This window comes from Alligator sinensis, unplaced genomic scaffold (genome assembly GCF_000455745.1).
Source record: "Alligator sinensis unplaced genomic scaffold, ASM45574v1 scaffold1216_1, whole genome shotgun sequence".
Taxonomy (NCBI): domain Eukaryota; kingdom Metazoa; phylum Chordata; order Crocodylia; family Alligatoridae; genus Alligator; species Alligator sinensis.
Genome location: NW_005842018.1, coordinates 1,840,000 through 1,863,107, shown reverse-complemented (window position 1 = coordinate 1,863,107; position 23,108 = coordinate 1,840,000). Strand labels below are relative to the sequence as shown.

Sequence of the window (23,108 nt, the reverse complement as noted above, 5' to 3'; positions counted from 1 at the left end):
CACAGGCCTTCTTCCCTTTGTGACAGCCAACTTGTGAAATTTTGAAAGACTGAACAAGGCCAATAAAAATTTAATGGTAGTGACAGCTTTATTCTCAGATCTAACAAATGAAAACAAAAAACAAACCCCAAGTCTCAGATCTAAGGCAATAATCTAAAATGAACTGAGAAAAAACCAAAAGTGTAATAAAAATATTTCTAGTTAGGAAGAAATATTGTAGCTGCTACAAAACAAGTGCAATTCTATTTGGATTAGGATAACAACCTTTCAAAACCAACACAGGGGAATGATTTTCTAGATAGCAGGGTTTGTTTTTTTTAAAAGGGGGGTTGTTGATTAGCTTTTCCCATCAGAGGCTGCTCTGTACCTCATTCTAGGAGATGAGCCAAATATGATAAATAAGGTGGCAGCTGGACAGCATCTACGATCTACTGATCATAATATTTAATTTGCAAATACACACTAGGGTAAGGACTAAAGAAAGCAGCACAAAAAGCAGATCCGCCCAATCCATTTGCTGGAATTTTTGGAAACTGGGACTACTACAGAAGATTAGGGGAATACAGTTGGGTTTACATCATTAGACTATCAAATAATGTTTTGGAGGATTCACTGCAGAAGCTTACTTGTGAACGTAGCCTATCACTGTGTGGACATAGCTGTCTACCCTGGTTTGAAAAAGCCAGAAAGGAGGTAGACTCAACAACTCAAGGGGTTACTAGCAGAATCTAGTGCCATATTATATATGTACACACACACATTGACAATTGACAATCCCTTGCAATCAAAGAAGATTGTCTTCCATGGTTGCTTTATCTGTGGGTCTGAAGATGGCTGACAAGGCCAATCTGGGATCAACAGACTTGGCTGCAATGGGCACATGTTTCCGTGCAGGGTGGGTGGCTGCGATTCTTGATTTGGTTGGCAAGATGCTGTTTCTGCTGCTCCCGCTCTCCTGCCTCCTGTTGTCGTCGTAAGGTTTCAAAGTACCGAAGTCCTTGCAGTGGACTCTTCCTCCATTTGGGGCAGTCCTGGGTGCCGGTCTTAGACAAGCTGATGTCAATGTTGCATTTTTTTAAAGTTGGCCTTGAGGATATCCTTGAAGTGCTTTCTCTGCCCTCCTCTTGAATATATACCTTGACTGAGCTTGGAGAATAAAACTTGCTTCAGGAGTCTGGAATCAGACATCTGGATAACTTGGCCGGCCCAGCAAAGTTGGTATCAGATGATCAATCATCACCTCGATGCTCATGGTGTTTGCCTGCAAGAGGATGCTAATGTGGGTGCATGTCTTCCCACTGGTTCAAAGGATCTTCCCACAGGCAAAATTGATGGTACTTCTCCAGAAACTTGAGGTGTCTCCTGTATGTTGTCCACATCTCAGCTCTGTACAATGGAGATCCATACAGTGGAGATCACGACTGTTTGATAAACCATAAGCTTGGTTTTGGATCTGTTGTATTATTTCAAACACCTGTTTCCTCAGGCATCTGAAAGGTGTACTTGCACTTTTCAGGAAATGTTGGATTTCTTTATCGATGCCAGCCTTCTGCGAGAGACGGCTTCTGAGGTACAGGAAATACTCAATGTTCTCCAGAGTCTCACCATAAATCTGAATTACAATAAATATGAATCTGATGGAGCTGGGGCCTGCTCATTAAGAGCTTGTTGATGGAAGATGTTGGTCTTCTGGATGTTAAGCATCAGACCCATTTTCTTGTATGCCTCGGTAAAGACGCTGACGATTGCCTGAAGGTCTGCTTTACCCCTTGTGGAGCAGCAATTCAAATCCAATTCAGTAACCACTAAAAAAACTCCTTGATGGTCTTTATCTAGGCAAGATTTTTAGTTACATTTCTGCACCAACTGATTTTGTTAAATCAATGAAACCCACTACAGTGGAGATATTTTTATTGGTTTAACTGAGCCTTAAATCAGTTCAGTTTAAGACATTTAACAAACAGGATCCCCAGGCACCCTGGGCTGGATCCATAGAAGGACCTGCATCCTTAAATCCAAACTGCTGTTCCTGTAAACCCCTGCTAATGATAAGGAAGCCTACATTTCAGGCAGTAAATGTAGCTGCATGCAGAGAATGAAAGGTATGAACAAACAGTAGCAGGGTACAAGGGAACTGGGACTTGCTGCTGGTTCACTGCTTCATGGCAACCATCTGTATCTCTGCTCTTACCCCTTTTCACTTTAGCAAGTGAAAACCAAACTGTGGTCATTCATTCCTCAATAAAATAAGATGAGGCAACTAAGATTTAGCTTCCACTTACCGTAAGGTTAGGAGAAGGCACGCAGCACAGCTGACACAGTAAGGCTAGAAACAGACGTCAGCTCATGTTACATTTGCGCTGCCATGAAAATTATGGCAGGACAAATGGTGAGCAAGTAGACATCCCTACCCTTTGTTGTGCCATGTCAGAGGCTGCAACAGAAGGTAGTGTAAAATAGTGCCGCTTTGTTGCGGCAGATGCCTGTTGGCTCTCTGGTGGGAGAGTGTCGGGAGCCTGGAGCTGCCTGCCCTCTCCAACCGCCCCAGGCAGGTGCTTTAGGAGCTCCAGGGGTCCGACCCTGGGAATTCCTGTGCAGGACTGGGTTCCTCAAGCCCTGGGACACTGGCCCAGCTTTCTGTGCTTAGAGATGCATCCCAGGGAATCTCAGGTTGCCTCTCTGTAAGTGGAGAAATCAGGAATCGCCACTTACAGAGACCTGCCCTGGGATCTCCAAGGGCACATCTCTGTAGGGAGAGAAAGCCCATGTGTATCCAAGAATAGAGGCATGGGATCCAGGGTCTCCCTCACCCCCATCATCTCCATGCTAGGACCTGCATGGATCCATGCCTCCATGTTGGGACCCACACCAGGTTTTGTGCCAATCTGTGCTTCACGTGGAAGCACACATCCTGGCACAGAGGTGCAGAGTGGCACAGGACCTTCTCCAGCAAATGCTCTAAGCTAGAGGATATTATTGTGCAGAAGGGAACACCTTTCATCTCTCTTGTTTAAACTGTTCTGCTTTGTTATGGAATAAATAAGCATTCATTGGACCACAGAGAGGGGATATTTGCCCTGTTCCTTGCTGAGACACAGGATGTATCAGCTTGTGCAGAACTCCTTTCTACTGCGGCTAGACTGCTTTGGGTACCTGATGTAGCCCAGGTACCTTTGCAGTATGCAGTGCATACTCCTAGTGCGGGATGGTAGGGGCACTTCCTTGGGAGACAGATGTGATTTAAAGCTCCTTCCGGAAGTGGAGGCATTTGAAGCCTGGCCTCTAACATCCCACAAGTGCTCTAACCAGGAAGTCTTGTTTATACTGCAGGGGCTATATATCTTGGCCAGGATGGACCTAAGCATGCCTTGCTCACCTATGGATACTCCATGTCCAAAAGTATGCCAGTCAGGCCACTCCAAGCTCATCTTCAGCAACCACTCTTAAGCATGCTATAGACTAAAGGCTTGACAGAAGTCTCAGAGCACACCCCGATCAGCTTCTCCAGTGAACTTCTTGGTTTAGAGTGTGTTTGAAGATGGAAGTGGATGTGGGGTGCTCAGGTCCAACCTGGCCTGGACATGTCCTCATCCCAAAGTAGATAATTCCTGAGCTATTGCATGAAAATGAGGAAGGGCACCACCTACGCCTTCCCATCTTTTGCAAGACCTGACTTAATCACCTCATTCCTGGAGAGGATTCATAGCTAGGAACAGGAAGGACAGGGTGTAAGTCATACCTCACTCCTCTGCATTTTCTACTCACTAACTTAGAGAGCCTCGTATTCAGTTTTTGTGGATTCTACTCTTAGGATCCTAACTCTTCCCACACAACGCATGGGAAGCTGCTTTTGTGCTCGACTTAGGGGTGTGGAGTTGATGAGGTGACAGGTTGCCTAACAGTTAGGTGCAACCAAGGTGAGTAGTGACACTTAGGTCCTTTTGCAGATCTACTCCCTGATATTTAGACCCAATCTACACAGTTTAAGTACCAATTCAAATCTTTCATCTTAGAGCTATGATTCTATTCCAGTTAAATCCGTACAAGTCCCTAAGCTGCACATGGGCTAGTATTTAGTGGTCTATATAAATTGTGGTTAGACACCAATTTTGGTGGGTTGGTTGTGGCATAAACAGCAAATTTCATGGACATTTCATAGATGTCCTCCAGCAGCCCCACCCCCTGGTGCTGAGGCCCTGGTGGGTTGAAGGGACAAGGGGGCAGCCAACATCTTTTCTGCTGCCCTTTGTGCCACCCTGTCAACTGGTGCCTTCCACTCTGGGCAGGCTGAAAGGCTGGGCCACAGAGGCAGTGAGGACTCTGGACTCCCACTGGGGAGTAGTATTTTATTTTTTTTAAGCTTTTTTCACTGATTTCATGGACAATCCCGGATTTCACAGTTTCCGTGAAATCTCCGAACCCATAATTGAAGTAGACCCCTAATAAAATTAAAAGGGTGCCTTATGCCAGCTATTACTCATTCTTGTACATTTATACTAGAAGAATTACAGGGCTGTATTGTTCTAACTATACCTATTTCTAAGCCATTTGAGTGAAGCCACTACAAAAGAGCAGGTAAAACAAGCTTACGTTGATTTAAGAGCATTTATGCACAAAGTTGCATTAATTTACCTACATCAGTTTAAAGCTATGCCTTTAGTTAAATTGGTTCAACTAAGTGCTTAGACCAGATCTCAACAGAGGTTCACATGATAATAGATTCTGCCACTATCAGAATCTATTGCCTTTTGTACCCAGTTACAGACAAAAAGCTGCACTGTCCCTTAGGACATCCAACTGGAAGAGACTTCTTGACTCATCAAGTCCAGTCACCTGCATCTTGAGATGACCCCTCCAGCATGAGGAAGGCTTGTACTAACACCTGTGGCTCCCTTGTACTATTTAAGTTACGAATTTCAGTCTCCATGCCCATCAAGCAGGTGTCAGAAGCACCACTTTCACCATGTTAATTGTATAGAGAATTAGTTTCAAGAAAAGAAAGCAGCATTTTTACAGCTGAAAAAAAAATAGTAACATGCCACAGCCTCGCTTTGAGTTCTCTTTTGTAATATATTATGCAAGAAAGATCATTACATAGTTTTATGGTGACATCGTAACTGGTGTGAAGTAAATAATAGGGAACAAAGCAACTAGACACAGGGGAAAAATCCCAGCATTACTGAAATCAGTGGGAGTTTTGCCACTGTCCTGGAACAGGGCCTGGACTTCCCAGAGAAAACCTAGCCCCCTTCTCAGTTCTCCCTGAATCAACTTCAATGACTTCACCTTTGTTAATTCAGTGATTCCTCTTGATTTACAAAGCCAGGCCTGATCTTCATGCAGTTTTTTATCTTAGAACTAGTATGTGTCATTTGGGGTGTGTTTTTATACAAACAGTACAGCCTGAAGCACGAATGCAGTTGTACTGGTATGAATGTGCTCTATATCAGGGTGAAGTTACATGTTACACTTAGACCATACTAAATCGGTGGAACATTAAGTGGTGTTAAAGTTGAATGTGCTGTGAGCAGTTGCAGGCTAAGGGTTAATGCTGTTCCTTGCCTGCACAGCTCTGACTTGTCACTAGGGGGTTGGTGAGCAGGGCTGTGGCTAGAAGCAATGCATCGTGGGATGCTGTAGGACTGTAAATTGCTTGTTTTATCCCCATAGAGCAGACTGAAGTTACCCTAATGAGCTAGGTACCCCGAGTTACACCACTTCAAGTGAAGGTTAGCTTCCAGATGCTCAGAGAGCACTTAGTACAAGTTAACAAGCTTTAATCTGCAGATGCTCATATTTTAGGTGCCCCCATTATGGTCTAAGTGCAACTTGTAAAGTCAACCTCAGTAAGAATGTATTAGTTTGAAACAATATGAAATAAAGATTTTTTTACTGCAATATCAGTAGCATGAACTATTTAGAAAATGGGACTGTAGAGTCCCTATGTATTTCTTTCCGTTGCCCAACCACATGCTGACTGGATGGGTTTACTTCTCTGGAAGGGCAGAGATGCATGCTGTAATTCCTGACATACAACACGCTTGCCCCTTCCCTCCCCCAGTCAGGCCTGCCCCCAAACTGGGGATGTATATTTTAAGGGGGAAGCTGTTTTTCTTCACTGAAAAAGCAGCACATCAGGCAACACTGTGCGTGCCATGAAACTGCTAAGATGGCCACCACTTGTCTCCGCTCAGCAAACTGAAATAAGTCTTGTGTCAACCCTGACAGCTATAGCTATTGGCTGAGCAGTGTAGCTTGTGTCAAAAGCAGCCAAAGAGCTACTAGCGGTATCTTGATGATGCCGGTTATGTTGAAACAACACTTTATTTAAAGGAACTTATATAAAGAACAGTAAATAAGTAACAGTATTGTTCTGCCCTTTGCAAGGGTCTGGAACTTAACCTTGTGTGACAAAGTAAGTCCTCCTGGGAACAGTGTCTCCAGGATGACTTACTCTATGCGAGTCAACCATGACCCTGGACAACACTTTTCCTCCCTACATTTTGCTTTCTAAAAACAAAGTTTGAGTTTCATCTGGGGGCGTGTTATATGTGAGAACATATGGTACCATGCTCAATTTCATTCCTCTCTATTAGAAGGCGTATTATTGCTAAGGCTGAGATGCAGCCTTCTCTAGTTAGATTTTCCAATACTGAGGAAAGTGCAGAAACGGGAGTGGCTGCTGCAAGCCCTTTGGTAGAAGCAAAAGTGTGAAGGCAGCAATATAATTGCAGCTTTACTGTGAGATGTTATTTACCATCTTAGCAGGCATCCAGGAAAGCAACCGAAGGAGGCTGCAAGACTAAGCTAAGTTGCCCTGGGTCAGGAGAGTTCTCTCTCCGCGGTCATCAAATGGTGTCCTGCAGATCTCCCAAAAATATCTAAGTTACTCTCTTGCTCCATGGCATCTCTTCATGTCCTCAAAGCCCAACACCTCATTACCAGTCTGACCAGAACGGCTGCATAGCTTTTCAAAGCCTCTGTCAAGGGCAGGATGGAGCTCTGCACTTGGCAAGGCTACAACAACCTGATAGGAATCGCTACAAAGATCTGGTCTCTCCCCATTCAAGAAAACCCTCGGACAGGCAGAGTTAGCTGGGGTTCTATGGAGCTCTCCCCCCCACTTTTTTTTTTTTTAGACAGGGATTATTTTACGCTACTGAACAATCTGTGTGATAGGAAAGGACCCTAACTTTTGGAGAGTGATGTCAAAGCCTAAGCAAGTGTTTCTGCCAGCCCTCTGGACTGAGAACACTGGTTTGGTGCTGCTTGGAGCCAGCAAACTGGCACCATTTGTTCGTTCCCCATGGTCCATCACGCACCCTTTAGCCAGACAGGCTTTTAGCCTTTGGAATGCTCTGTGGAATTTGTTGTTTAAATGGCTATGTAATTATTAAAGAATAACTCCAATTTGGCTCAGAAACACTATCTTCTGCATTGCTGGTGTGAACACCTGGGTTCAGTGCTTCATTATCGTCCTTGTTGTCTTAACAGTGCACATAATCATAGGAAGGGTCAGGACAGTGAGAAGATTAAAGAACAAACAAGCAAGGGGAGCCAGCTAAGACTGGCAGCTGTAGTGCAACATGATTAAGGGCTTGGGACACCTGTCCGAGTGGTGCAAATGATGTACCACCAATAAGAAGGATCAGGGGCTATGAGAAATGAGTGGGAAACAGTTTAAGGAGAGTCAAGAAAATGCTAAGGGGAGGGGTGACAGAACCCTCATAGGCAGAAAGTCCCCAGGAGGAAAGGGAGCATTGTACTTGGAAAGGAGAGTAGCAAGTTTATGAAATCACTGCACACACTTCAGGAGTGGGGTACTGTTTTCCAGCCCCTGGAAGTTCTGCCGTTCAGTTTATGCACCATTTTTTGTAATTGGTCTGAGAGCACATGGGCAGAGCGCTGAACCTACATGGCTTGAACTGAGGGATCAGAGTCTAATGGTACATCTTCCCAGTAGCATTTAGCTAATTAACTGGCACCTAGGCCTGAGCAGACCCAAGTGTCTGAATCCTCCCTGCTATTTCATTCATTTGTGTGCGTTCGTAGGAAGTTCTTTTTTCTGCAGTAAACTGGGATACTCTATGATTATCTCCCAATGAATTGTGGGAGAACTTTTGGATACCAGGGGCAATTGTGGGGAGGTACTGGAGGACTGCAGCACCTACCACAAAGTGGGTGGAGAGACCTGAGGGAAATCAGTCCCTGAAGTTTGGCCCAGCTAGGGCCATAGGCTAAATACAAAGCAATGCTGAACTCAGGAGAGAGGGTTATATGTGTAAGTGGGGAGGGATTGCAGGCAACACTGGAGTTAACTCTGCAGCGAAGATATCTACCAACACTGTTACCATTCAAAACACAATTGAACACCATTTTTCACATTCCAGCAGAAACATGCCAAAAGCTTAAAGGCCTAGTTTCAGAGATCCTGAGCACTTGCAACTCCAGTTTAAGTCACTGGGAACAAGGTGTACTCAGCACCTTTTATGTGTGCTCAAGCTCTGTGACTTCAGTCTTACAGTAACATGAGATTTCTTACATTTTCCTGCTTACCTGAGCCTCTTTTTAATCGCCGTCTTGCCAGTTTAATCTGATCCTGCAGAATCTGTACCCAGTCTCTGGGCCCAGGAAGTTTATCCACATGGTTAGCAGTGCAGTATTTTTCTGTGAAGACTAAAATAAAAGGTATGATCTTTTAAAAATGTGCCACAAAATTGAGATGAGTGGGGGAAAAAAAACTGGAAGAGGAAGATTTAAAACTAAGCACCAACGAAAACTAACATTCAAGTGGTCAATTCTATGAAAGCAAGGCCAGACTCTAATCCAAAGTTATCGCTGAAATATCATTTGTGCTGAGATCCTATACTGAACTGTATTAAAAACCTAGGACAGAGATGTAGAAATAATGTGCACGCCTCATACTATTTGTTCATATACACAGTTATCTTTCTGCATATGAAGTATTTGCGTTAAGCCTCCAGATGCGGAGGACACTTGTAAATGCCTGCCTCCCATATTTGTACAGCATCTATATAGAACTGAAGGCTTCCTTATGGCCATTCTGTTCTCAGGACCCCATTTGTCAGGCTGCAAGCAAAAAAAAAAGTGATACACAGAAATCCTAATACTGCAGAAGTCTTGGACTCCCTGTTGGCATTTATCATATTGGCAACCAAGATGGCACTGACAGATTCCATATACACATATGGAAAAACACTGCTTTCAAGTGTCCACATCAGTTAGGTCCAAATTTAGATTTTGCAAAGTGGGTTTTTATACAGCTTAAACTTAGGAGACATTTACAAAGAAATGCCTTCTGTTCCACTAGGGAAAATAAGCCTTGTCGCAGCTCCAACTTTGCAAAGTTGAAGATACAAAGGAAGAGCAACTATAAGACAAAAGCAAAACTGCTGTAGTTGATTTTTGTGGTTCAAGTGATAAAAATGTAAAAATAACTTAAGAAAAAGTATTACTATTATTAATACTGCCGGTGTGGCTAGAGATGTTGGTCAGAACCTGGAAACCTGACATGGTCCTCCACCTACAAAGGTTACAGTGTAGAAAGACAAGTAATGCATAAAGTGTAGGCGGGGGGTGGGGGGGGGCGGGCACAACACACAGTTATAATCTACATTATAATGTAGTAATATATGTTACAGGGACATGGCAGCTGTGTGGTCAAGGCATCTTTCTATATGCCTTTGAGGGACAAGAGTTCCAAGCCTTGATGCAAACTTGTGGCAAAAACTGCCCCCAGCTGATGTAGCTGCAAATGGGTATCTGATCTTTCAGGCTGGGGAGTCAAGGGCAGCTGGAAGTGAACACTGGCCAGATCAGGTCATAGCATGCTGTTGGCTTAGGGAAGTTACGCTTTAACCATGCCAGTATGAAGAGTCATTTAGGCTTGGTTGGACCCTGACTGAGCGATAAATACATGTTTAAAAAAATTAATAGAATAAAGGATCTGAAAGAGAATATTTTCCCCAAATTTCTTCATTTTTAAATATGTTAAATGCTATTAAGCAACGCGTGTTTGTTTCTGCAGGACTGAGGCTTTATAATACAATCTGATCCCACAGGGCAAAAGGGCCAGTCCAGATGGACTCCCATGAGGTCAGGTCCACTTTTTCAACTGCATGGATTCCAGCCTCTTTGGGGCAGTAACATCATTTTGTTTTGGGTCTATACATTGCCCAGTATAGCAAGGTCCCGGTCCAGGACTCCTATATCAGTACTGTAATACAAATAAAAAGCTGATGACTCGGGTGATAGCTCAGATGTGAAGATGACAACATATTTTGAAACGGAAATGACATGCTTCCGTTCTGCTTGAAAAAAACACAAACAAAAAAACCCCAACGATAGTAAGTGGTAACAGCTTCTCTTACTATACCTACCCTAACTCGGGTACCAATTTTTGACATTTTATAATTGAATTTTTAAACAATATTCTCCAGCCTTTTTGCTGCATGGAAGATTGACATGAACAACAGGGAAAATAACTGCATAGGAGAAATGGAGAAGCTGGCTCTATACCAAATACCACTGAATACACTAAGTAGAAAGAATTTCTCCTGGTCTAATCGCTCTGGGTTATAGGAATCTTATATATTACTTGTTATTATGGTAGCTAAAATATTTTGAGACAGAAGGGCAATTTTCAAAAATCAACAGTGTCTCCTTTAAGTTCTCCTGCTAATTTTGTCAATGAATGTAGCCTTTTCTTTGTTTCTGTATCCATGTCATGGAACAGAACGAAAAGCGCCACTGAAGACTATCTGCGAGCTTGGTAGAGGAATGTCTTAATGAAATAATGCAAACAACATGATGTTGTTCTGGTGGAGATTTCATACTGGCTCAGTCATCGCTTGGAATAAATGAAACCACAGTGTCTTACAGCATGGTTCTTCAGAGGGGAAAAAAGTGCTATTGGAGCCAGGCTCAGTAAAGTCCCACAGTGCGTCAATCCTTGGCATCTTGTTGCATTAGCCTTTAGGAAAGGGCTCCCCTGTCAAGCGTGACAGGGATTATGCTATAAATGTAATAAAGACAATTTGCGTATCATAGCAGTGCCTAGCAGTGCCACCACACAAATGTGCTTGTTGGCATCTCTATGCTAAACCCTATTTTTGAGGAATTTTTAACTCAAGCTTTTCAATTTGCATTGAAAAACCACAGTCATTTTTTGCTTAACTGCTTGGAAACACTTCTCTTTCCATAAAGGGCAAGTTTTTTATTTCAATTGTACTGTCCCACGGTCCTTTCCCTATTGCATTCTGTTCACATCACTGCATTTAACTCTCGTGTTGAAACTTTCCTACTGTCTGTAGTTTATGACCAGCTCACTATGCAAAGATTTTTGGTCTTCTGTATGCAAGGCATCATGTAAAGATATATTTGCTATGCATGGCCCTGTGGACCAGAATTCAACGCCCGGTATGACAGATCATACATTTATCTAGCAATGGGCCTTTCAGTATTAATAGACTAATCATGGCACTGGGTCAAAAGAGCCAACACGGTGTGACCAGAGGTAGTGGGTCAATTAACATTACATAGGAATTGCTATACCTAATCAGACATTGGTTCCTCTAGTCCCACATTCTGTCTCTGAGACGGCAGTACCTAATTTTTCAGGGAATAGGTAATTATATAATAATCTTTTTGTTTCTCTTAACGTGTGCAAATAGAAAACAGAAACCTGACATAATTACCATTAGGGTCAATACCAGGGCTTCCATAAGCAATATAAACCAAGAACCAGACATGAACCACACATTCATAATGCCCAGGTTAGATTATGGCAATGAAAATACCATGGAATTAAATTTATAGCCTGAAAAAGCTCTAGCTAGTACAAAACACAGCAGCAATTCAAAGGTCTCTGTCCTGTTGTTTCACACTCTTCATAAGGGTGGATCATAACTTTCTTTAACAGATATGTTCTACAAGGACCTTAAAACATAGATCTAGGGGAAGAACTCACAGTGACAGAAATTTCGTGGGAGCTAGACCTAGACTATGAAACTCACTCCCACAAGAGGAAGAAAAACAAAGTAGACAGACACCTCCGAGCTAGATATAAAACTTTCCACTACGATATTCCCCACTCACCCATGCAACAGCTATTCACAGAGCAGATATGACAAGAGGACAGGACAAGCTCCTCCTCAGCACCGTATGAGTGCACCTCAACCCTGAAAAGGGAGGGGGCCAAGGGGAATTATGGCAATCTAAGACCTCAGGTAAAGCCCATATACTGCACTCATGACCCTCTAACTCCTTGAGATAGCATCTTTCAGTGGGGAAATATATTTCTCCTGCTACACTGTTTGCTTAAGGGTGTCCACTGATCAGACTGGCATTGGTTACATTCTGGTCCTGTTTTCAAGCTTTTCTCCACTTCCTTGATCGTTATGAAGATTTGTTTCTCAATGAGAAACAAAATTCTGATCCCATCACCTCATCTCAGCGGCTGAGGAACTTAAGCATAAGTGTATCGTTTCATCTGGCCCTGAGGGGACCAATTAAAAAATAAGGGAAATGAAATAAAAATAAGAACGTACATTTTTACTATCCATTTTAGACAAATTTTAACAAACACAGGCACTGATGATTCAAGTAACTTCTCAACTACAGGCACATTTAAAACACAACATAGAAATCTACCTTTTATTGCACCCACGATGTTTTGGTCTAATCCTTTTCGATTGTCATTGAGTCCTCTTTTCCTCTTCCCATTGGGTAAAGAGTTAGCCAAAGTCTTGTCGTCAAAAAATGCGCAGACCAGCTTTCTGAACAGTAAGCTTCCTGAGCGTGTATAGTTTGACAATATAGAGTCCAGCTGAGATTTGGGCATAAAGACATCAAAGCCTTCAGCAAGCTGCACTTCTGGCTACCGAGAGAAGACAGATATTTTAATTAAAATAGTGTTCACATATGTTATTTTATTTTGGGCATGTGCTTCCAGTGAGACGTCACTGTCACCTCAATTATCACATCTATGAGTCCCTTCCAGGAGTCATGACAACAACCTGTCCTATTGAAATGAAAGTAAATTGATGAATTAGCGCTTTGAAAAGCAAATCAAATAATTATACACATTGTCAGGGCTACCTGCCATTATAGGTACTCAACACCAACTACACTTCTGTTCACACAACAAAAAAATATAATGCAATGGGAGATAATACTGTGCAATATCTAATTACAGTTGGTGGTGACCTTCCATTTATACAATGCCATTTATATACATGGCCAAATGGCCTTTCTAAATGGGGTTTATATATCTCTTCCATGGTCTTGTTTCAATCCTGCGAACCCAGGAAGTGCAATTTGTACCCGAAGAGACAAAACACTCTTGGGGCACTACAGCAGAGATGTACCTCCCCAAGACCAGGAGGGCACATGTAATGGGAGAGATGGTTAAGGTCCATCCAAGGCGCTACAAGACTAGCAGTGAAAAAATAGTCCATGTGAGTAAAGGCAGAAGAAACAGACTCAGCAATTTTTCTCATATCTAGTGCCTTCTGACCCCTGCTATCATGCATCCTGAGTGCATCTTGAGAACAAGACGATATTAAATTAGCAGCTTATTTTAGCACAAAGAAATTGGTAAATCATGTACCTAAAAGCCAGTGACAGAAAAAAAAGGGGTGGTGGGTGGGTGATGGGGGGAAATCACTATTCTTTATTTGCATAACACCTTTTATCTCGATTTACTTTAAGTACTTTTAGGGCCAAAATTTTCCAAAAGGTGTCCAAAAAAGGTCTCTGTACTGTAATTTTGGGAGTGCACCTGTTCACCACAACTGAGAGCTATACATGAACAAAGTGTACTTTATTCTTATATATTTTATATCTTATATGTTTACTCCCTCAACAGCGACTTTGGTTTTTAAACTGAAAAATATCCACTTGCAATAATGTGAGTGCATTTTCAAAGATTCCTGAAGTCATGGAAGCAAATTCCCTCCTCAGCTTGTAACCACCTGCAACCTTCACTGAGGATGAAGGGTCTGTCAGTCTGAGTAGGATTCGACTGTGTAATTTTTCTTCTGTGGCTTTTCTAAGCAGGAGGCCAATCTGACTCACAGAAAGCAGAATATTTTTCTAAGTCACATGCATCATTAGGTAAATATACTGTACAAGACAAGTGAAAGTGGAGATTCCTTTGCAAAACTGGTATCATCATAAAGGTATTAAACTGCATCAAAACATAAGCTTATCTTGACAAGCATTTTCACATGGTGAACTTTTCAAACTCTGACTTTTGCCAACATGGTCAAAATTATTCTACTAGACCTTTCAAAGTCACGGTGTAATCCTTTTAATATGCATTAACATTAACTATCCTGATGACTGTCAAAAACTTTTTCAAGTGCAAAAAAAATGGGCATAATTTTACAACAATTTAATCGCAGCAGTGCGTGATTGTCCAGGTGTGACTAACTGATGTGGAGTAGTACCTATTACTTTGCTACTTTGGCTTGCAGAATCCCAGTGACGGACACGGGACATAAACACGTTCTGCTAACGTTTCTGTGAATTCTCTCTGAAATCCACCTGTGCATCAATTGGAAAACAGTCAATGTTACTTTAGTTTAGGCTTTCTTTGTTTTTAATAAGAGAATCGTTTTGTACATCAGCCATAGCATTCAAAGGTAAAACGCTGATTTATTCCTGCTTGCTTTTAGTGGCAAATTATTCTTCAATCAAAGACAATCAGTACTTAATTGAGCTTTCATGGACAACTTTGAATGTGATTTATCAAATGGCATAGCTCTTATTAGCAGATAATAATCAGGGTATAAAGAACCAGTGGGTAAACTATTCATGTAAAGCGTAACATAAATAAGATCCAAATTCTGACACTTTTGCTGTGCTAAAATTAACAGGCAGAAAATTAGATTTAATCCCCAACATTTCAGTAGGTTGTATTGATTAGAAATGCAAAGCCATTACCAAGTTTACACCGATCAGTGATACTATATCAAAGAACAAAGATTAACTAGAAGCAAGAGAACGTGATATTTAAATAAGGAGCTTAGCTCAGTGGTCAGCAACCTTTTGAGGCTGTGAACTGTAATGACCCAGCTCAGGTCAGAGGTTGGCAGGTACTAGGACTCAGCCACAATCCCCTCCGTGGCACAGGAATAGCCCCTACCCCATTACTGGGGAAGAGAGGAAACCAGGGAGCAGCTGACGCTCCAGCCCCTGAAAGAACTGCTAGGGGCAGAGGGTCATTTAATAAAATGGCCATTTGCCCCAGGTGCAGCGATTGACAGGTTTGGGGCAGAAGTGGAGGGTCAGGTGACTCTGGGCAAAACTTATAAAGCCAGGGCCTGACCTAGAAAGGCAGTCTGGCCATAGGGTCTGCAGGAGGCAGAGCTCCAGGGAAGAGCCAGTCTGGACTGCCTAGAGGAAAGATCCTATGCCCCAGGAGGGGTGGAAGAAACCCCAAACCCTGAGCAGCAAAAGAAAAGTGCCTGGAGCCTTTGTGTTAGTGCTACCGTGGGTGGGATTAACTCCAAGAGCAGAATCTTTTGTTGTGGAAGCGGATGCTCATGCTTTTGGTTTGCGTTCACAACGGAGGACCAAGTGTGAACAAGAGGTCACACTGGGATGTCTGAGGGGTGCACTGTGGTTTAGCTCCCAGAGGCGCCAACGGGCATGTGGGTGCTTAAAGTCCGGCCAGGGGCCAGAGCTCAAGATGCTGACAGGTGGAGTTAGAAGGAGCCAAAAGGGAGAGGAAAAGCTCTGAGCACCCCAAGAGAAAGTGGCCACTACTACTGCTTGGGCTGGAGAAGAGGACTTAGCCAGAAAAACTGAAGGCCCTAACAGCTTGGGAGAGTAGAAAAGCACAGTGGAGTAGAAAAGCACAGACGGGCCAGAGTGGGTAATGAGGCAGGGTTCAGGCCGTGGCCAGAAAGGGCACTTTTGCTCTTGCAGAGCCATGTTACAAGTCCAAAGCGGTTTGCAAAGCGGATTCAGTGGTTCCATGGGCTGGATCTGGCCCATATCAATGGATGCACCAAACAGATAATGGAGAAATAGGGCTGGGAGACACCTCCAGAGGTCTAGTTCAACCCCCTGCCTGAGGCGGGATCATCTCTATTCCAAACCAAGATGCACAGCTTGGTTCCAATGATATGAATCCAGAACTACCACTGAAGCCAATGCAGTTATTAACTTCTCTGCAAGTCTGAACTAATTCCTTTGGTGTCAGAGGTATAATGCAGGGTTTGTAAAGTTGCATTGAGATCACTTATTAGTAGGGGTGTCAATCACAGTTAACACACGCGATTAACGCGTTAATTGGTTCTTGCATTAACTTTTTTAACATGTTAATCGCACATATGGCTTTGGAGCCCATGCCTGGGCTCCGCTCCATTGCTGACACTGCCTCCGTGCCACCCAGCGGGGCAATGGTGGCAGTGCAGAGGAGCCACTGCATGGGGGGAACACGACGTGCACAGACAAGATGCACAGGAGTAGCCACAGCATGTACATGGCCAGGAATGCAGCCTGGTGGTGTGTAGAGCAGCACTCTGCAGTAAGCCTGTGGAAGGAAGGAGCGTGGGGGGGGAGATTGAGACCCCCACAGTGAGGGAGAGAGTGGGGCAGGGCTGGGGTGAATGGGACCTGGGGCTGGTTATGGGATGGAGCTGCGGGCGGCTCATCCTGGGGCGCAGAGGGGCATGGCTCCCTGCCACTGAGTGCACTGCCAGGAGTGGCGGGGGGGGGGGGGGGGGGGGGGGGGGGTGTGCCCCCCCCCAATTTGTGTGCAGGGCAGAGGTGGGCTCTGTGCCCTGCTGCCTTTGGCCTTGATCTGCTCTCTCATCCCTTCCCTCCCCGCCCACATCCCTTCCCTCCACAGATTTACCTGCTGGGCACTGTGTCTATCCCTTACTTCCAAACCACAGGCCCTCCAGGTCTGGTGCTGCTCTTTATTCCCGACTCACAGTACCCTGCATCCTGCCAGGGCATGCGGACAGCCTTCCCCCCCAGACTCCAAACTGCACACCCACACTTTCATAAACTCCCCCCACACACCCCACCCCCACCCATACAAAGTACATGCATAATTTTGAGCTTTTCTGAGCATAATTTTGAGCTTTTTAGCTGTGCAATTAAAACTGTGATTAATTGCAACTCAATTTTTTAATTGCACAACTAGTCGTGATCAATTTTTTTTAATCGTTTGACAGCCCTACTTATTAGCCAAATAGATGGGGTGGAAAGAATACTGGCATTGGTTTGTATGGATATGGACCAGCACACACAAACACGGACCACTTCTACAGTTTTCCAAGAAGAGTTCTGTACTGTAAGGAATTTCCTTTTAGCTTCCCTGGCCATTCAGACCCTCTGGTCATGAATGCAACAGAAATGCTTATGAATAAAGAGAGAAGAAAAAGATAAAACAGTGCTATCATTCAATTTTGAAAAAAGACGTGACTTTGTTTAGTATGTTCCAGATATTTAGGGATGGCAGTATTGTTTTCACTGTTATTTTCACTTAAGAAGCTCAACTGTTTTCTTTTGACTAACAAAACAACTGTTTACATTACAAAATAAAATTAATCTCCTTTTATCCTCTAAGACGGCAGGGGTTCTCTTACTGCAACCATATTGAACTAACAAGTGGGTTTCAAGAGTGAAGGGCTTGGCAAGGCTCAGATAGCCTTACCAAGGCTATCCAATTTACGTGTGCAAAAATCACACCTGCAAAGAACTGCTTTGACAGTGAACTGATCACAAAACTGCCATGAACAAAACACACCCACAAAAACTGGGGATTAAATTTCACTGTAATTTTACCCCTGACACTGCCCAAAAAACCGGAGGTCAAATTTGAAAAGCCACAAGCAAATAGTTTAATAAACTTAAAGCACACATTTAGGGGACAAGGTATCAAATAGTTCCTATTGTATCCAACATTTTCCCCCAGAATACTACAACAGAAGAACCCCTGAAAAGAATTCAGTTACTTACTATATTATTACACAGATTCTGTGACATGACACTGTAATCTAATTAGTGGTGTAGCTTGCATCTATATAACTGAATTATCATGACTGCTCTTTTTTATTATTAGTTGGCACTTCCAGAAACATACAACATTATCTACAGAATTCTTTTCATTTATGCTCATTGATACAGAATCTAATTATGCTCTTCAAGCTCACACTACTTAGGAAATTGGAAACTGCCTTTGCAAAATTAAAAAAAATATATATTAAAGAAATAAATGATTAGTTTATTCATCAGCGAACTTTTTGATCACCATCCACCTGGTGATTAAACAAAGCAGATCAACCACTACTATGGACACAAGCTAGACACTCCATTATACTCACAAGCAGGAAAAAGAAAAGCATGCCAAATGCAGCCTTTCCATGGCCTTGTCACACATTCTAACAGCTGCTAACTTTGGCCCTGATCCTGCAACTAGATCTGCTTGGGCAGACCCCTGCCTCATATGAAGCCCTGCAGACTTGAACAGCGGGATCAAAGCCTTTATCTGAAAACTACAGGGATGCAAATTAAATACTCCAATCCAGAAGACTTACTCACAGGAAGTTTGTTCATGAAGTAACCCCACTGAAGCCAATAGGACTATTCGGGCATAAAATTAAGTACATAATTCAGTCTTTGGGGGATCAGGGCTAAGGTGTGGATTAGTCCAAAAAGCTAAGGGGGTAAATTCCATACACGCAGGGCTCCTAGGCCCACCTTGGCTCCTAGCAGCATGGCACACGGAGACCAGGTTATTTTGCAGGGTTAAAAATAACAATGAACTTTAGAAAGCACCTGCAGGATGGGTAAGGAAAAAGAAGATAAGGCCTTTGAAACAGCACACCTCTTTCACAACTCTCCGTTCACATCCAAATCCCTGTTTGTTTTTTAAGGGAAGAGGGAAAAGTACGGCCCCTGGTAGGCTTCTGCATTCCTCCTCTAGTATAAGTGGTATTTTATGCACCTCAAATATCAACTTACATCTGAGGAAGGCGATTCAAGAATGATACCAAATCCTGAAATGGGGGTCTCTGGTTTGAGAGCAGGTTCAGCTGCGTGCAGACTGGATTTTTCAGAGTTGGTTGACAGTTTCTTTTCATTCTCTACAGTGCTGGACTTCTTATTCACAGTAATTGGTTCAAAAGTCTTTTGGGGCAATTTTTTCTTTTTATTTCTCTTCCTTGATATGGTTGCCTTCTGTGCACAGATCAGGGGAACGGGAGGCTGCTGTCTATTTTGGGTTCCAACTAAAGGGAAACAAAAGCTGTGAATATATTTATGGACATAAACTCTGCCCCACAGACACACACACAAATTCAGGTTAAAACTAAATTACTGATTTGCTGTGCTCCCGGACAAATAGCAAACAGACCTATAAATTGTGGTAAGAAACATTTTAAAATCAAATCTGGATAATTTCTTCATTAAAATGAGGATAATATCAAACTCCTTTGTAAAACACACTGAATCTATGATGAAAAATGCAATAGAAAAGCTGGGAATTCTTAATGACCAATGAGGGAGAGAGGAGGAGGGGGGAGATGTTTGTGGCATAAGTACTTTAGCAATGATTACAGTTGTGTTGCATTGTATGTCCTTCCACATGATCAAAAACTGCTTTGTCTCTGAACATCTTTTACTGACATAAATAAAATACCACTAATTGCATTAGCACCAAATTTAGCCACCATGATAATTAGTTGAACGAGAACATGTAAAAGTCCTGTGCTATCAAGGATTGAAAATAGCATTGAATATTTCTGGAAAACAGTAAGCTGAGATTGATGCCTGTTTTGTTTTTTTGTACAGCGGCACCCAGGCTCTTTGCAGGGTTAGGTTCCTTAATGCCCTGCAAAGAGGAGGGTTTGTGAGCTAGCTGGAGATATATGCAGATACAGCAAATGGCTCAGGTGTTCAAGCTATTTTCTATGGCTTTTATTTCAAAGGTAATGTTTCTCTGATTAGCAGCCCGGGACCATTGATGAGCTCCAGCTGATTGGAGAAGCGCTGCCCATTGAAGTATATGCCACAGCAAATAGCTCATCCTTAACTTGGGCAACCTGCTGTGAACCACCTGGGTACAAATGATCCAAGTTCTGCTGTACATAGAAACACACAATTCACATGCTACATCTGAAGCCTGATGACTTTTATTTCTTATTTATATCATTTTAATATTGAACATTTGCATGGCACTGTGAAAGAATCCAGCTATGCTTTGGTAATTAAGGACCTGATCCTGTAATCAGATCAATGGGTGAGTCCTTCCTTAGGCATCAGATTTCAGGATCAGGACCAGAAACAAATACCAAATGACTTTCCTTTTGCCCACATGCGAGTGAAATTTTTATGGAAAACTCCATAGCACTGAGTGAACAACAAACTGCTCTTATTTACAAGGCTTCTTCAAAAGAAGTAACACGCTGTAGTGTTATTTACTTAACAGATTTCGATGATGTTTCATTTCTGGCAAGAACATAAAGGGCTGCAATTTCCAGTTTGTTTTTTTTTTACTAGAAAGGTGCTTAAGTAGCATTATGCTTTCATGTATATGTTTGTATGTGGGGTGCTAATTTTTAACAAAAATGCCAAACAGGTTCTTCCTTTCCATCTGGTCTTCGTACACCCCACAAAAACTATTTCCCAAGGCTTTATAAAAAGACACCTATTCATTTTCAAGTAATTTACATCCTTCAAATTCAGAAGGCAAAGAGAAATGTATCTGCTATCCTGGATGCCAAGTTTTAATGCGGGAGGTTCAGTCCTGCATCACTTATTCACAAGTCATCTTTACTCATGTAAGTAATCCCACAGAAATCAATGCAACTCGTTTGAAGGATTACTCATCAAGGTAAGGGCTGCAGAATCAGGTTTTACAGTTCTTTTGCAACATCTTTAGTCATATTGATTAATCTTACAATGCTTGTATGAGTGTTCCTTTAGATCATATTATTATTTCACGTATGATACTGTAAGGCATAAACACCCTTGCTACCCTTCCCGCTTCTACCATAGGTCAATTAAGGTGATAGTGATTAAGCACTGGAAGAGGGCACTAAGGGCATTTTTACACATGCAAGTGCCTGGCGCTGACACACTTACAATTGTAAAAGCAGCAAAATGCATGTCAGTGCTGAGAAAATGGCGGTGGTGTGCTTTTGAACTAAAACATTTTGGAGATGCTTTAGTTCAAAAGCACATGGCTGCCATTTTCTACACGGTGACGCGCATTTTCCACTTATACAACTGCATATGGTGCAGCACAGTGAGCATCAGCTCACGTGCGAAGCAGACTCTATTAGTCGAGTCTGTTCAGAAGTGGTGGTGTGTTGCCAAAAGAAAAGGTATGTATAGAAATGCCCCTAAAGACATTGTGGAATCTCCATTTCTGGACACTTTCAAAAGCAGGCTGGACAGACATTTGGCTTTGATAGTTTAGTCAGGGCCATGCTGCCTTGCGCAGGGGGCTGGACTAGATGACCACGTGAGATCCCTTCCAGCCCTGTTTTGAGGATTTCTAGGATTTCTTATTCTCCCCCACAGTTCCAATTGGGAGCTGCTGTCCAGCGAAGGAACTCCAGGATTTCCATTTTGTGCTGATCTGAGTCAAATGACACTCTCTCTGAGCTTCTCTTTTCCCATGAGTAAAATGGAAATACGAATACCCAGTTTGCAAAACACAGTTCTTTGGACAGATAGTGCTATACAAGTCTCAAATTTGTTGCTGAGGTTGCTAAGTTCCAGGATAAAAGGAGTTGGGTGAAAACAAGTAAGATAGCAGAGAAATCCTACTTTGAATGAACACGGCACGAAAATACAGAATGGGATGGATTAATGATCTATTAAGTTGTCCAACTTAAGGATTTACATGGCCCCTATTATCACATATCTGAGCACCTCAATATCCTTAATATACTTCAATTCACATTACACCTGCAAAATAGAGAGGTGCTCCGATCCCTGTTGTACGTGGGAAACTGAGACACATTAGGTGCTGGGAGTCAAATTTTCCCACAACAACCAAGCCCAATGAAATGGACTGCAATCAATCTACACAAGGAACTTGCTCAGGTATGTTCAGATAGCTCCTTTCTGACCAGATGCAAACTCTCAGCATGACTGTCTCTCTTTCCTTCCCAGTCTTTTGTAATTAAATCACTCCTGTTGTACAGCCTGCTCTCTGCATGTCCTTTCATAGCGTCTGATGAAGCAACCTGTTGCTCATGAAAGCTTATGCATCCCTGTTTCAGTTACCCTGCCTTCTGCCAAAGCAACTTCTGAAAATTTCATCCCAAGTAACCTGCCTAAGGAACAGGGAACTGAAAACTGGTGTTCCAAGTCCCAGCCTTGTCCAGTAAGCCCTGGATCACTCTTCCAGATGAAACCATTGCCTAAAGACATTAGGCTTGATTTAACACTTAGTGTGCAAGAGGTTGATCATTGTACCTGCTTGAATCTGCATTAACTTCCTCATGGTCTTGAGTTCCTGGAGAATGGCCTGCAAGGTTGACTGACAGTTACAAGTACAGCAGTTTGGTCCTACTGAGGAATTCACCCCTGGAATTTCCCCTGAGAAAGAAAGAAAATAAAAGAAGGATACAATAAAAAAAAAAATCTTGACAGGATTTTGAAGACAGCAATATACACTATCAAAAAATAGAATCCAACGAAAGCAAACCAATAATTTTCAATACATTCATTTTTGAGAGGAGGGGGCCACCAGGTTTTATCCAATTACCAGTGTAAATGCTGACATGCTGTTGGGAACATGATGTTACATGGGCTGGTGAAGACTGCATGGAAGTGGGAATACAATGTACTCTCACAGCAGGGCTCTCTATTGTCAGGTTAGTTCATCTCAGATAACAATAGCACCAAACCTCATTATAAACATACTCACTTTATCATGCACAAAAACCCGTCTCCTAGAACAGTCTTACAAAGAATGGGTAGCTGTCTGTATAACAAAGGTTTATATTAAGCCTTAAATGAGGGCCTCCGATTTCTAAAATTGCTTGAATGCTACACATGTTGCTTTACGAAGTGAAGAACTGAGAGTGAAAATAAGATCCTCAGTTCACAGA

The 23,108-nt window shown here is 42.6% G+C and overlaps 1 protein-coding gene across 1 annotated transcript in view; it reads right to left on the bottom strand.

Moving 5' to 3' along the window:
- The window catches only part of BEND7 (BEN domain containing 7), a 53,063-nt gene that overhangs the window by 11,687 nt on the left and 18,268 nt on the right, over positions 1-23,108 (bottom strand). Inside the window, exons 3-6 of the mRNA XM_025202301.1 lie at positions 22,471-22,593; positions 19,006-19,271; positions 12,673-12,898; positions 8,557-8,676 (exon numbers count right to left, since the gene is read on the bottom strand). Of these exons, the coding sequence (XP_025058086.1) occupies positions 8,557-8,676; positions 12,673-12,898; positions 19,006-19,271; positions 22,471-22,593 (735 nt within the window). The remainder of the gene's footprint in view (positions 1-8,556; positions 8,677-12,672; positions 12,899-19,005; positions 19,272-22,470; positions 22,594-23,108) is intronic.